This window comes from Micropterus dolomieu, linkage group LG16 (assembly GCF_021292245.1).
Source record: "Micropterus dolomieu isolate WLL.071019.BEF.003 ecotype Adirondacks linkage group LG16, ASM2129224v1, whole genome shotgun sequence".
Lineage (NCBI taxonomy): Eukaryota > Metazoa > Chordata > Actinopteri > Centrarchiformes > Centrarchidae > Micropterus > Micropterus dolomieu.
Window position 1 is genome coordinate 11,405,843 of NC_060165.1, and position 13,853 is coordinate 11,419,695.

General features: G+C 43.8%; 1 protein-coding gene across 1 annotated transcript; it reads right to left on the bottom strand.

The window, feature by feature from the left end:
- Positions 1-26: 26 nt before the first annotated feature.
- Positions 27-13,675, bottom strand: yaf2 (YY1 associated factor 2). Its single transcript, XM_046072322.1, has 4 exons — positions 13,532-13,675; positions 13,000-13,125; positions 2,408-2,563; positions 27-1,982 (listed from the first exon to the last, which is right to left on the bottom strand). Exons 1-4 carry the CDS (start codon positions 13,555-13,557, stop codon positions 1,730-1,732), a joined length of 561 nt encoding a protein of 186 aa, XP_045928278.1. The 5' UTR covers positions 13,558-13,675; the 3' UTR covers positions 27-1,729.
- Positions 13,676-13,853: the final 178 nt, after the last annotated feature.

The window sequence follows — 13,853 nt, forward strand, 5'->3', positions numbered from 1 at the left end:
AGTAGCTAGTTAGCTAGTAGCTGGTATTGACCAAACATCTAGCTCTGGTTTGTACTGTACTTGGCTAGTAGATAGTTAGCTAGTAGCTGGTATTGACCAAACATCTAGCTCTGGTTTGTACTGTACTTGGCTAGTAGATAGTTAGCTAGTAGCTGGTATTGGCCAAACTTTTAGCTCTGGTTTGTACTGTACTTGGCTAGTAGATAGTTAGCTAGTAGCTGGTATTGACCAAACATCTAGCTCTGGTTTGTACTGTACTTGGCTAGTAGATAGTTAGCTAGTAGCTGGTATTGACCAAACATCTAGCTCTGGTTTGTACTGTACTTGGCTAGTAGATAGTTAGCTAGTAGCTGGTATTGGCCAAACTTTTAGCTCTGGTTTGTACTGTACTTGGCTAGTTAGCTAGTAGTTAATTAACTTCAATCTTCTGCCATTGCAACTGGCCAGGTACTGTAACAAAAGCTTGTCTGAACTGGCTTGCTATGGTTGGTCTATGTGAAAACAAACCAAATCAAAACAATGAACTAAAAGCTGCATGTAGCTGGAGAGTTAGTAATTATGTTCGGCTTTACACATTACTAAAACTGATTTGATTCTATGTATCAAAAATATCACTTAATGCAGGGTTGTGATTTATGTTTATATCCTATAGAAAATGAAAGGCTGCAAAGTTTTTAACAAAACCCTGACTGTATCTCTAACTTGGCTGTGTGCAGACAAACTGGGAGTAACGTAAAACAGGGGTAGATTATTGGCACAAACTGAAAACAGAAAACACTGGTGTTATCCTTTAAAATAATATACTATACCTTACTGCACTCTTTAAAAGAAGGACTTTTATCAAAACCTGCCCGGTTCCTTTATACAACCATAACAAGCATTAGCCGAACTACACAAACCTGCTCCAAACATTACGCAAAAACACCAAATGGTGCCAGTGCGAGTACTGCTGCTTTGCTTTGTCAAAAAAGTCCCACTACAGCAGAGGCAGTCCAGAAGTAAAAGATCAGAGTAATTGGGACAGGAGCAAAGGTTTGCTGGGAAGTTGAAAGTTTCAGTGTAGGGACACAGAGTGTGTAGTGGATGGTTGGGTGTTTAACAGGCAGGTAAAGATTCCAGACGGAGGCTGAAAATTCCACATGGGGGTAGAAAAGGTCACTCTGCCGGCCACTGAAGATGATGTCAAGGGTGGGGCTGCACATTTCATTTAACAAAAATATTTATAAAAAAAGAAAACTTGACAGGCAGGTGCATCTGAAGGAAACCGTACAAAACCATAAAGCTTGTCCAAACTGAAGAAGTTCCTTGTCAGAATAAAGCTGTCTTAGTAAATATTCTAGTAGCAAGTTTTGGACAGCGTGTGGGATCCTTTCAATTGCACCAAATGTCCAAGTGAAATTGGTGATCACTAAAAACTTCAAAGATGGAGCAAGATGTGTTTCATATTGCTTTCTAAATGCAGAATTCCAGTGCTGTGGAGAATCTTTAAACTGACTGAAACTTGCTAAATCTGATGTGTTGGCAACTCATTCTCTGATAAATGGGCCACAATTCCAATTGAAATTTGGAAGATCCAAAAGAAAGAAAGCACAAAAAAATGTTTTTCAGTCATTATTGTGCAGCTCTAAAGCAGAGGCAGAACGCTCCACCAGCGACCCGTGGACTTGCAGATGAGATGTGGGTGGGGGCCGGGGCCAGGGGCAGGGGGCAGGTTTTGAGTGGGGGTGACTCAGTGGGACTCTCCGCTGACCGAGCTTCCCTCTCCTCGTGGCGAGGAGGAGCGGGAAAGCCCCTTCTCTGTGTTCTCTGAGCTGGAGCCGTTCTGGTTGTGGTGGTCAGCCGCGGATGCGACGCTGGACGATGTAGCTGAGGTGGACGAGGGCTTGGCCTTCTCCTTAAAGTCTGTTATGACGACTGTCAGGTCTCCAACTGTCACCTCCAGGTGCTGGGCACTGCTCCGGTCGATGTTTTTTAATCTGGGCCTTGTGATAGAGAGAAACATTTGGGGAAAAAACAAGGAAAGATGAGAACGCTTATTTAGAGTATTTCTTTAAAATCCTGCATGAGGTTTTGTATTAATCATCCCTTGCACTTCACGTTGAACAAGTGCAAAGTACTATCTTTTGATTTGATTTACCCAAGAGTGAAAAGCACCTTGATCTTTTTGCTTCATTGTCACTGAAAACTCCAAAGACAAATTTCAAGACACTGCTTTGAAATTTATTTCTGGTGTTTCCCACCCTCCGCACTTCTATCTTTAGAAGTGCTTTATGAAATATGACAACACATCAACCTAACGTCAGGTGGCAGAACGGAAACACCGTCTAGAGTTTCTGGTGTTTATTCATGCATCCCGGTAATGTCTGATTCCTGTTGATCCCCCCCCACCTCGTGTCAGCTTGTTTACCTCATCTTCTTGTGACTGTTCTTCTTGAGCGCCGGCTCTCTGTCGCTCTTCTCCCTCTCTACTCTCTCCTTCTTCTCCTTTTTGGGCTGCGAGGGCAACACAAACTGCTGCGTTACCTGCTGCTGCGAGACGAGCTGGGAGACGGGACGGGGCTTCCTGATCCGGTGGAGGGAGACAAAGAGAGAGAGTGGTGGGATGACAGAGTGTGGCAGATTAATGAGAGGGAAAATCACAGTGAACACATGGCTTCATGCTATCCTACCACCATAATCAAGAGCCAATAATCCCTGCCAGTGCTGGTTAGGATGGTGCTGGTGAAATGTTCTTAACACTGGCAGCAAGTGGCAACACACACTGAGTGCATTCAGATTAAAACTCAGGATACAGCCATCTGTGATGTGTATACCTGCACAGGCTTGTTTTAGTGCCCAGAATGAGCGGTTTTGGTGAACACAGAGATGTGATAGGGATTCTATGTGCGCAAAACACACTGAATTCAGATGGTTTCAGTATGGTTTTCTCTTTGCATGCTTTTATAAAACTACAAGCTAACTCACAGAGATATCCATGAAACTAACAGTAGTGTGGTGTTGTAAATAAAGGAGAAAAGTGACATCAGTTCTGTATCATATTTTAATTGAAAGGTCACACCCAATATGTTTTTCCCCTTTCCTCCCAAATGTGGAATGTCTTGTTCTCCTGCACTGCACTCTCTTTTATAACTCCAGGGGATGGTGCACGCACTCATAAATCCTGTCACCTGCCGCCTCTTTCAACAACCAGTAGTTGCTATTGCAGCATCAGGGTCATGATCCCTCAACAACTTCGCATTCTCCATCACTGTCAGTTGTGTTAGTGGCTTTTGTCAGACTATAACTATATTTTCCATGATGTTATTTTAAGAATGTGATTATAGATTATGTACAAAACACAGTGTATTGGATTTTGCTGCCTTGGCTTATTTCAGGTATCAAAAGCCATGGTCCCTGGTTTGTTATTGATGACAGAGAAACAGTGTTCACTCACTGATGGCAATGACTGCTCCACAAAATGCTAAAAGGCAAATCGCATTTCAAACATAGCTCGGTGGAACAAGGTTAGCTAAATGTTCCCCCTCACAGTCGCATTTCCATCCTCCATGAGTGCCTGCTGTCTCAAAAAATGATACATTATGCAACTGGTCTGGCAACAGTTTGCATGCATGAAGGCTGCGATCGTGTTTCTGTGCAGGAGTGTCTGTGTGTGTGTGTGTTTTGGGGCTGGCAGGAACCCTAGCCGAGAGGCGAGTGTGTTGAAAAGGCCATCTGTTGAGGGAGCCTACACATCTAGTGCCGGATTTTGCACGCAAACATTCACACATAGACACAGTAGTACGTTTGAATGCACCAATGCACATCATAGCATGCAGTTACTGCATCGAAAGCCAAAGTGGTGGATACAAATCAAAAAATGGGTGCACCTGAAAACATATGCATTGCTTTATAAACCAACACGATCAACAAGAGATACACTAAGGTGCATTTAGGCATGTGCACATGGCTGTACACATACATGCATGCCAACACACACACACACACACACACACACAGAAATGAGCAGATGAAGCATGAGGGCATGAGGAGAACACAGAAGAGCACAGTGTGTTTTCTGAGCCCCGTTGAGCAGTCATATTTGCAATTAGCTCAACACTGAAAACAAATTTCATAATTCATCAGCCAGTTACACTGTTTTACAAGCTTTTACACTATTTTAACAACAGATCTCCTATGAACATTGGTTGTTCACATGCCAAAATGGTGCCATCACCTTGTCTTCTGTAATACATGCTTTAAACTGTTGCTTATAAAATATAAAAAATGTGTCTTAGAATTTAAGCCAAGCAATGCATCTGTGCTCTTATACTGTAACTCCAAAAGCTCTGCTGGTAACACTGCACGACAGCTTCACTCAAGTGTCCTAACCTGTGAGTGAACCCTTCGAAAAGTATTGCAATTACAAAACATTGGCCTCCAGGTGCTTCATGAAAAATGTCCTTCTGCACTTGCCTAATGTAATTATGAGGGCGTAACACAGTCCCTAGAGAGCGTACAAATGTACATGACTTGATAAAAATCCATCCACAAAATTAGTTTGAGCACCTGGCCAAGTGTTACTGTGCAGTGTTCTACATTTTAGTCAAAAAGAGCCTTGGTGGCCTATTTAGCTTAATCTAGAGACTTCCACCTCATTTTCTAAGAGGAAATATATAAGCCAGGGCTGCTGGTCTGCTGTCTTGTTCTAAGGGCAAAGCTGTTGTTTAACAGTTCTGGGATGACCTAAATTGGGGCCCAGCTTCAAAAGAGTCTCTCCCAGAGTCAGTTTTTTTTATCATTGCCTTCACAGAACATGCAGTGAAACTAGCAAGGCTAGAGTGAAATGCAAATGGGTCTCTTGGCCTACATAACTGTCTGATTGGGAGGAGATGTAGAGATCCTCTAATATGTCTGTCTTGTCAGCACGACACTGCAGAACTGCTGACACATTTTAAATAAAAGCAGAGGCCTCTCAAAGTCCTTGGTTTCCAGCTCAAGTAATGTGCTGCTTTCCGTGACATCCTTTTACCCGGATACAATATAGAAATGTCCGGTCTTCTGAAATTTACCGAAGCTCACACACAGAACAGCGATTGTCACAACAGAGTCGACCATCATGCCCTCTGGCCAAATGTTACCAGCTTCCAAATATAAAAACAAGACGGCCGGCTGCCTCATTCAGCACCTCCTTTGGTTTGTCTTTGATGATCATGTCATTATGCGGTTTATATGTTTTCTGTGTGACCTACTGTATGTGTATGTAATGAACAGATGAATTACTACTGTCTCATTAGTATGTTTTGCTTTATGTGCGATCAAAAGAGAAAAAATGGTCACCTGGGGCGAATTATGATCTTTTCAATTTCAAACTAAAATACTGGCTGCGCCTGAGAGCAATTGGGGCCAACTATAAACATATTTTGTACATCCTATCTTCTTCATGTATTACAGTGGAGTAGATTTTCACTAATAGAGCCAGTTCAATAACCTGGAGGTGAAAGAGGAGACAGACAACCTAATATTACGGTGGGGCAGGCCTAAACAGAGCTGCCTCTGTTAACCCAATCAGATGGTTATTATCTTAGCACTTAGGCCTCTGCTACTGGCCTCCATCTGGAAGCTGGCGGAGTGTGTGTGTGTCTATTGATTCCAACAGGAATTTCTGTGCCTAATGTAACAGCCTATTCTTTCTGACATTAATACTCTGTGTTGGATCTGTTGTTCCAAACAATATTTGCTCCTCTCATGCCATCTATTCTACAGCAGTTAAACCCGCACTGGGAAATAAGGATGTTACGAGGAAGGTCTAAACACGCTGAATAAAATTTCCTTGCAAAGGAGAGGTTAAAGAAAACAATGGGTATTAATCCTACTCTCTTTAATTTTTAGCTTTTAAATCACAGAATGTCGTCCGCCATTGTCTTCCTGTTCACCTCTGCTCCTGTTTTATTAGCATTCCAAAGCACTTAGTGAAAGACTCTCCATCATCTTCTGTCTTTCTTTAGATTAAACAAACGCATTATTTTCACTTTCAACCTCTCCAGCTCCAATAACCTTTTACATCTTTTGTTTTGAACCGCAAACTAAAGACAAACTTGTCACGTCCTGCCTGAGGGGAGGAGCTAGAGAGTACACATGCTGCCACTGATCCCTCACACATTTCACTGACAGGGGAACTCTGGCTGACCCCTACGCAAATATGTCATAAACACACACACACACACACACTCTATAGCTATCCCTCTCTTCCTCCTTCTGATGCACCCACTAACCTCACACTCCTCCTCTTCTGGCCTGTGCTCTGAAACAGAGAAGAAAAAAAAGGCACTCGAACAACTAACACTACCAGAAAAGATCTCCTCTGGTCCTGATTCGGTCAAAATCTGATTGCAAATGTTTGTCCATAACAAATTCATTATGTGGTCAAATTATGACTCAGGGTGGTTTGGCCAGGATGTCTAGTTTCTGCCACAGAGGACAAACGGGTCATCAGCAGCACCACTCACAGAGAGACTCACAGATGGTGTGGTAGTTTGTACGAGCCAGAACCTGCTTATAGGCAAATCATAATGACCTTTCTAAAAGGACCACTTTGAAAAACAGCGACTATGAGTGGTCTAGTCTACTAAGACACCCAGACAACGGGATATCAAATTCAGAGACTTTTCAGTAACTTCAAACACTCCATCAGGCAACCAGTTGGTTTGATGTGATTAGTTTTGACCCTAGTAGGCAAAGCTGAGGTTCAGCTTTGTGACAATGCATTTTCCAGATAATTCAATGGGCTTTTAAGTGGGTGCCTAAGACAAACAAGCAACACTTCTTCCAATGCAACCCCCCCCCCCCCCCCCCCCCCCCCCCCCCCCCCCCCCTTTACCGAACATAACATCACAGTTACTCACAATTCTTCACAGACCGTGAGAACATGAGAACTCCTTTCTGCCAAAGTACACCTACCAACTGTTTTAGCCCAACACTTAAAGGAAGAAGCCACACAAGTTTTATTATGTTTTTGGGTGGACAGATGTTAATAAAACTAAACACTGGTGCTGTAACAAATCCTAAATCTCCACTGCAGGGCATCAGGAGGTAAAGTGTTTGTGCCAGGACTGAAAGGTCCATACAAATGAGGTGCAGTATTTTTCTAAATAAAATAAGTATCTTGCTTTAAGTCAGGGCAGCCTTTAGCTTTAGTTTTGGATAAAGGAGGCTCTACTCCTGGCAGGGCACCTGTGGCCATTATACCAGGCATTTGCGATTTAAAAAAACAACGTTTAACTGGTAATGCGTTGCATCCAAAAGACAGCAGGACAGAATTCTGCAGATGTTTGGACTGCTTGCTAACATTTGTCGAGTACATTGTGTGATGAGCAAACAGCCCACAGGACAGCTGACGGGCTGAAAATAAGCGCTGGAGTGCGCTGCTATAAACAAATCTCATCTCACTGTTCTGTGATGATTGTAAGATCATTGTGAAATAGCTCATTTTATGCCCTGTTGAACACTCTCTCAATCTAGGTGTAGGTGTACGTGTGTGTGTTAGGTTTTCTATCAGCAGGTTGTAGGCTGCTCCTGGGAGCTCCTCCAACCCGATGATTAATGTCTCTCCCTGCCTGTACATGCTATCACCGTGTGTGTGTGTGTGTGTGTGTGTGTGTGTGTGTGTGTGAGATAGAGATAGAGAGAGAGAGAGAGAGAGAGAGACAGATGGCTCTCTACGTCCTGTGGTTTATGACACCTTCTACAGCCCGCTAGCCACACTATACCACATTCTCCCCTCTCACACAGGCCGCCAGCACGCACACACACACACACACAGAGCAGTATGTCATGCATCAGTGTCACTGCAGTAATTACAGGCTTATCACGTAGCTATAATCTTGAGCCACAGTGACGTGATAACAGCCAGCTTCATTGTCCCTGATGTACACTCAGTGTTTGTATGCTGTGTGACTAAGGGGATGTGATCATTTAGATGGCACGATCAAACATTGACTGGCGATACACAGTGTGTTTTACACGCGTGATACCTGTTTACAGATGCAATTTGGATCAGTCATTTTACTTACATAACAATTTGTCACTCTCACTCGCAGGTCCAGCTCATGAAACCTGTTTATCAGCGTTTGTTGGTGCCTGCCAAGAACAATTCCAAAACAGTGAGAACGCACACGACGAAGAAATGTCTGAAAACACCTGGATGTGTTTCATTAATCCCTCTACTGTGTGAGGGTGTGCGTGACGCAACATTTAACATTTACCGCCAAAGGTGTTGTAAGGCAATCCAAAACAAACCCAGCGTTTTGATTGTCAGTGCTCAAGGTGAATGAAAACACACGACTCTAAGGTGAGAGTCAAATGTGGTGCGCTCTGCTAGTTGCACATTTTGTGTTATCAGACTTTAACACTGACATTAGCACAGCAGCCAAATGGTGGTGTCTGGTAAAGCTTTCTCCCACACATGTTGCTAACTGGTGTGGAGGAGGTCAAACCTTACCATGAGGCTAATAATACGCTTAATAGATATGTATGGATAGGGTAACTGATTTTATTGCCAAAAGGAAACTCAAGTATTCAAGTCCTGTAAGTGTAAATGTGTACACAGGCAGTGGAACAATATAAAAATTACAGCAAAGTCATTAATTTACCCTGTGCATTTCAAACGAATAAATTTTCCTTCCGGCAGTATTTTAATGTACATAATGTATTGAAGATTACTATTGTGTGGCAGTTGCACACATTTTTACCAGTGCAGCTATTTTAAGAGAATAAACAGACCGAAAAAAAGAGATAATTAATCCTTTCCTTTTTGCACTACAAGTTCTGTATTGCATTTTGATACCCAATTTAAAATAAACCATATACTCGGTAGATAAACTTTCTCTATGAAAGCCTCTGCCATGCCATGGCTCACAGTTTCTGTTTCACACAATCAGATGGCTCCTGCAGGCTGATCAGTATCTCATATTTAGAACTGATATCTACTACAACCAATCGCTGGCTAGATTCATAAAGTTCATGCATGCGAGCTGCCAAATTCCAACAATCTGACCAATTTTTCCCCACTGCACTGCTTATTGGATTTTTGTGCTAACATTTTTATTTCACTTATCTTGTTTACATGTGATTATTCACCGTCTTCTTTTGGTGTATTTGCTGGCTTCACGATATAGCAAATGAAAGTTTCTTTTTATATTTGTGTAAACCGATGAAGACATTTTAAGATGTCCCTTTGGACTTAATTTTATATTTAAAAAAAAACAGATTACAGATAACAGCTGCAGCTCTACTTATAGGTATTTGTATATAAGTACTTGCCTTCATACATATTTGCCTTGCCTCTGTTTTGAGTGTTTTATTGTATTCATATGTATAAATAAACTCAATAAATATGCTAAAATCTTGCACTAGATACTCTGGACTATATTATGGACTATATTATATTGAAAGCTACTTTTTGAAGAGGGTAAACAAACTGCACATCAGGCCAACTGCACAATTACAGCGCAATTTTCCATGTGTGTACTGCGAGGGCGAGCTTGCACGGAGGATGATAAAACAACATCTGAACAGCCAAACGCTGACAGGTTCCCAGCCAGCACAGAACGGCTTGTGCTGTTTAGGTGGAGTTGACAAAACCTGCACATCAGTCAATCTGTCACAGAGAGACGCCCGAGGTTAAGTTCAACTCCTGGAGAGACAGAGAGAGCGAGATGGAGAAGGAGACCCAGAGAGAGGCAGGCAGACAGAGAGCAAACACAAATAGCTGTGAGAACGAGGAGACAAAAAGGTGGGGCGAAAGTGATCACAAACGAGAGAGCCAAAGGCAGAGAGAGAATTAATAGGAACATGATCAAGCTCACTGTCCTGACCTGTAGAAATATAATGCTGCTCAACAAGCTCCTGAACGCAGAGCATGCACACAGCGAGTGTTCCGCTATTGGGCCCGACTTGTCAGGGCTCAGCTCAGTGAACAGATGCAGGTGGCGGCGGCTAGACACCAGAGAAGGTCACACACACCGCTCTATTACAACCAGTAGTATTTGGCTATGGGCGGTGTTTAGGCTGTCTGTCAACGCCACTTCACATGACATTTTCAGCTTTTCTTCCAAACACCAGAGAGGAGCATTAACTCTGAAACGTGCCTCATCTTCCATCTATGTTTTAAACATTAAGATGATATTCTAAATCCAGGACAGGTCATAACGACAGGTGCACTGGGAGGCCCTTCAGTGTCTTGCCCAAGGATGCCCTGCCTGGGTATTTCCGCCGATGTAGGAGTCAAACCTTGCACTTATCAACAGCCTCTTTTGAAGTACCACACCGCTGCACGGTGACTTTCATCTATCATGCTGGTTTTCAAAGGCTGGGACTGAGCCCGAAGAGTGGCAGGAAGATAAAATGTCTCTCCCACTTTTTTTCCTCAGCAAAGTCTTAAGGTAATGAGGCTGCATGATATGTTGCAATCCCAAAGCTCTTCCGAGAGAGCTTTAATTAGCTAAAGACTGTAAGCTAGCAGCTTGCCGTAGAAAAGAAACATCTTTTTTTCTATACTAATCTGCACAAATGGCTACATCAGGTTTGCGGCCAGAGAGCTAAAACTGTAGGTGTAGAGAGAATATTTAAACACTTATTTCTGTGTGTGCAGGTCTCCCTTGTCTTTCTTCAAATTTGACTTCGTAGCCGTGCAAGTTTCCGAGCCACTGACAGAATTAGCGGCGTGTCAGCCAGTTCCCTCTTTGTCAGTCTGTCTCCCGCTTCCATTTCAATCCACCTTTTCCGATAAGAGAGTCTAATCCTGCTGATGTATCCCTCGTCTTCAGCCAAACTCACAGTACCTCGACAACGTTCAATCAGCTGCCGGGGTCGGGTCCCTGCAGTCGATCATCTCTCCACATCAGAGGGATCTAGGCAGTGAGGCCTGCTAAACTTCACCTTCATAAAACATTCATCTGTATCTCTCGACGGCTATCTTTCTCTACCAAAAATGTGGCCTTTTTATTTTAGCACTCATCGCCTCTAGTGCTTACTTAAAAGACACAGGTGCTGTTAGGCAAAAGTGACATTTTATGCAGTTAGTTGGTGTTTTTCGATCTCTTTGACAAGTGATGAGCTGATTTAAGCCACTTCCTCAGAACCCAGACTGGCTGTCAAACCTGTGACCTTCAGGCTATGGGACACTTCCTCTAACGGCTGGACACTCCATGCCAGTGTCAGGCTTTAATTCATTACTTCGCAGTAATAGCTCAGTCATGCTTGTTTAGCAACCACCGAGGGAATTTTGCTGCATCCTACATTTATATTCAGCATGTCGTTTGCCCTTTAGCACCTTCAGCTTGCTTGCTGAGATATCCAGTTGTCCGCTGTGTTCGGTCGTTAACATCTGCGACCACCTGTGTGGCCATTTTGCTGCAGCCTTAGCCTGCGTGTGGCGTGAGTAAGAGTTTGCGTATGGCTATTTGCAAGAGCACGAGAACACTGCTACTCCTCCTGCTAATACTACTAAAACATTTCTGCAGCACTGCAGTTGGGAAGACAGTGGGTTATTAACATTCAATAAGACCTTCACGTGGACGTTTTCTAAATTTGTCGCCGAGTGTCAGGGGCATAGCGAGGTAATTCTGGGTCCTTGTGTCCTTGCCAACTTCCCCCCCAAAAACTGCCCAGATGGGGAAGACAAAGGGTGTCACAGCTTTTGATGACGCAAGGATTCAGACAGGTTCTTGGCAAAGCCGCTTGTTTTTACAGAAGCACACAGAGTCCCTGGAGTGTCCTCTCAACAATCAACGCTCATTTGCAATAAGCAGGACCCTATGACAACAGCGCGTCTGCCGCTCAATCTCTATGTTTGTGCGAGCAGCAACAGCGCACTTGAGTGTGTATTAAGAGCGTGTGTTTGTGTACGAATATGTATGCAGTCATGTGTAAAATTTGCATGTTGAGTGCATCTGTACGTGAGCGTGTGTGTGTCCTGATGACAGCAGGCTGATTAAGCTGTTGCATAGTAATGAGCTATGGCTGTCTGTCTGGCAGCTGCTCTGACAACCTCTTTTCACAACTAGCCTTCCCACACACACACAGACACAAGTGCACGCACACACACAAAAACACACACGGCCTTAGAAGCGCATGCACTGACGTGAGGAAATACCACATTTCTGAAAAGGCATCAAAACTGACACGTTGGTGTTGCTGTTTAAATCAGTGGGAGAGGTGTGCTAACGCAGAGGATAATTGGCTATACATTAAGGAGGGAGATCATGTAACAACACACATTGCTTCCCATAGCCAGAGCTAACGGCTGCACTTCCTCTCCTCTCGTCCTTTGTTGTGTTTTCATCCTGATAATGACTGCCACTCAGGAATAACAGTCATTTCCTGCTTCAAATCACTGGTGTCAGGACAAATATCAGCCACAGCACAGAGGGCACAGAGTGTGTGTGTGTGCGCCTACACGCTGTATATTTCTGCTTGAGTACCTGTGTGTGTGAGTTTGTTAGAGTACCCCCCCCCCCACCTCACCGCCCTCTCTGTTACAAATATCTCCGGGGCAACAAGATGGATGTGTGTGCTTAAAGAGCAAGCCATCCCTCTCTCTCATTTTACGGAGGTCAGTGTCAACACCCGGCCAAGAACATAGAGTAGGCTACAATGCTCTGCTCAGAGGGAAAAGAGGATTCACAAATGTTGAGTTTGATAAAGTAATTGTTGTCTTTTTCACCAAAACAAACAGAATAAATGCAATTATCACCAGAAAAATACAAGAGAACAACAAGCCATATAGCTATATAGTTATATATGTATAGTTACAGTGGGAAGAAACACATAAAATTCTATTAATCGATTGTCTCGTGGTACAAATGCACAAATTGCTTATAGGGGAAAGGGGTGGTAGTGAGCTTAAACTGTTTTTCATTTTACTGGGGGGTGGGAGGGGGGCTGCCCCTCAGTCCCCAAGGACCCCCATTTGAGACCCACTAATGCAAAAGAGACCAAAGGTAATGTATATCCATCGCTTACCTTGTTGATGTCCCCTTCCTGACATCACACATCATGCACTTAAAAGCTTCTGCCGTGTTCTTGTACGTGCACACGCTGCAGTCCCAAAACCCCTCGTCGGAGGAGGGCTTCGGTTGACGCTTCGGCCTTTTAAAACAATAAATGTAAAAAAGAAACAGAAAGAAGAAAATTAAAACACGAAAAGGGGGTGGCAGAAGAGAAGAGGAAAGGGGGCGAGAGGAGACAAGAGTGAGTTCAGCTCGCATCCACGAAGGCTATCGATAGCAAACATCTGGGTAAGCCTATAGGATTTAGGAAATCATCTGCAAGCGCTCTGTGATCCGACACTGTAATTGGCGATGAGGTTTTAACACCCGCGCGCGCACACACACACCCGCACGCGCGCACATACACACGTGCGGTGAGAGAGAGAGAGAGAAAAGAGAGAGAGAGACCGAGACCGTGGAGAAAACCCTTTTTTTCCCTCGCGCTGGTCGATGTCCGCTCCCCTCTCTTAGCTTAAATATCTCGAACACACTGACTCGGTCGTTACCTTGTGGGACTCCTCTTGTCGCCCATGCCAGACAAGGGTTTATCTGGAGGTGCTGAGACGAGCAGAAGTCGTGTTATTTCCGATAATTTTAGCAAAGAAGCGATGCGCCCGTGCCGCTCGGCTTCCAGCTGTCGTGGAAACTCCGCTTGGGAAATGGTCACGTGACTCCCTTTGACCAATCAGAGGCTGGATTACTTCCCGAGGCTGACATTCCTCTTGATGCATCTATGCCGCCTTCATGTACCCGCTGTAAAATCGTACTTATGTGGACTAGGGGTGTTTGATATTATGTCAAACGTGACCCGTTAGCACCAGCACGCTG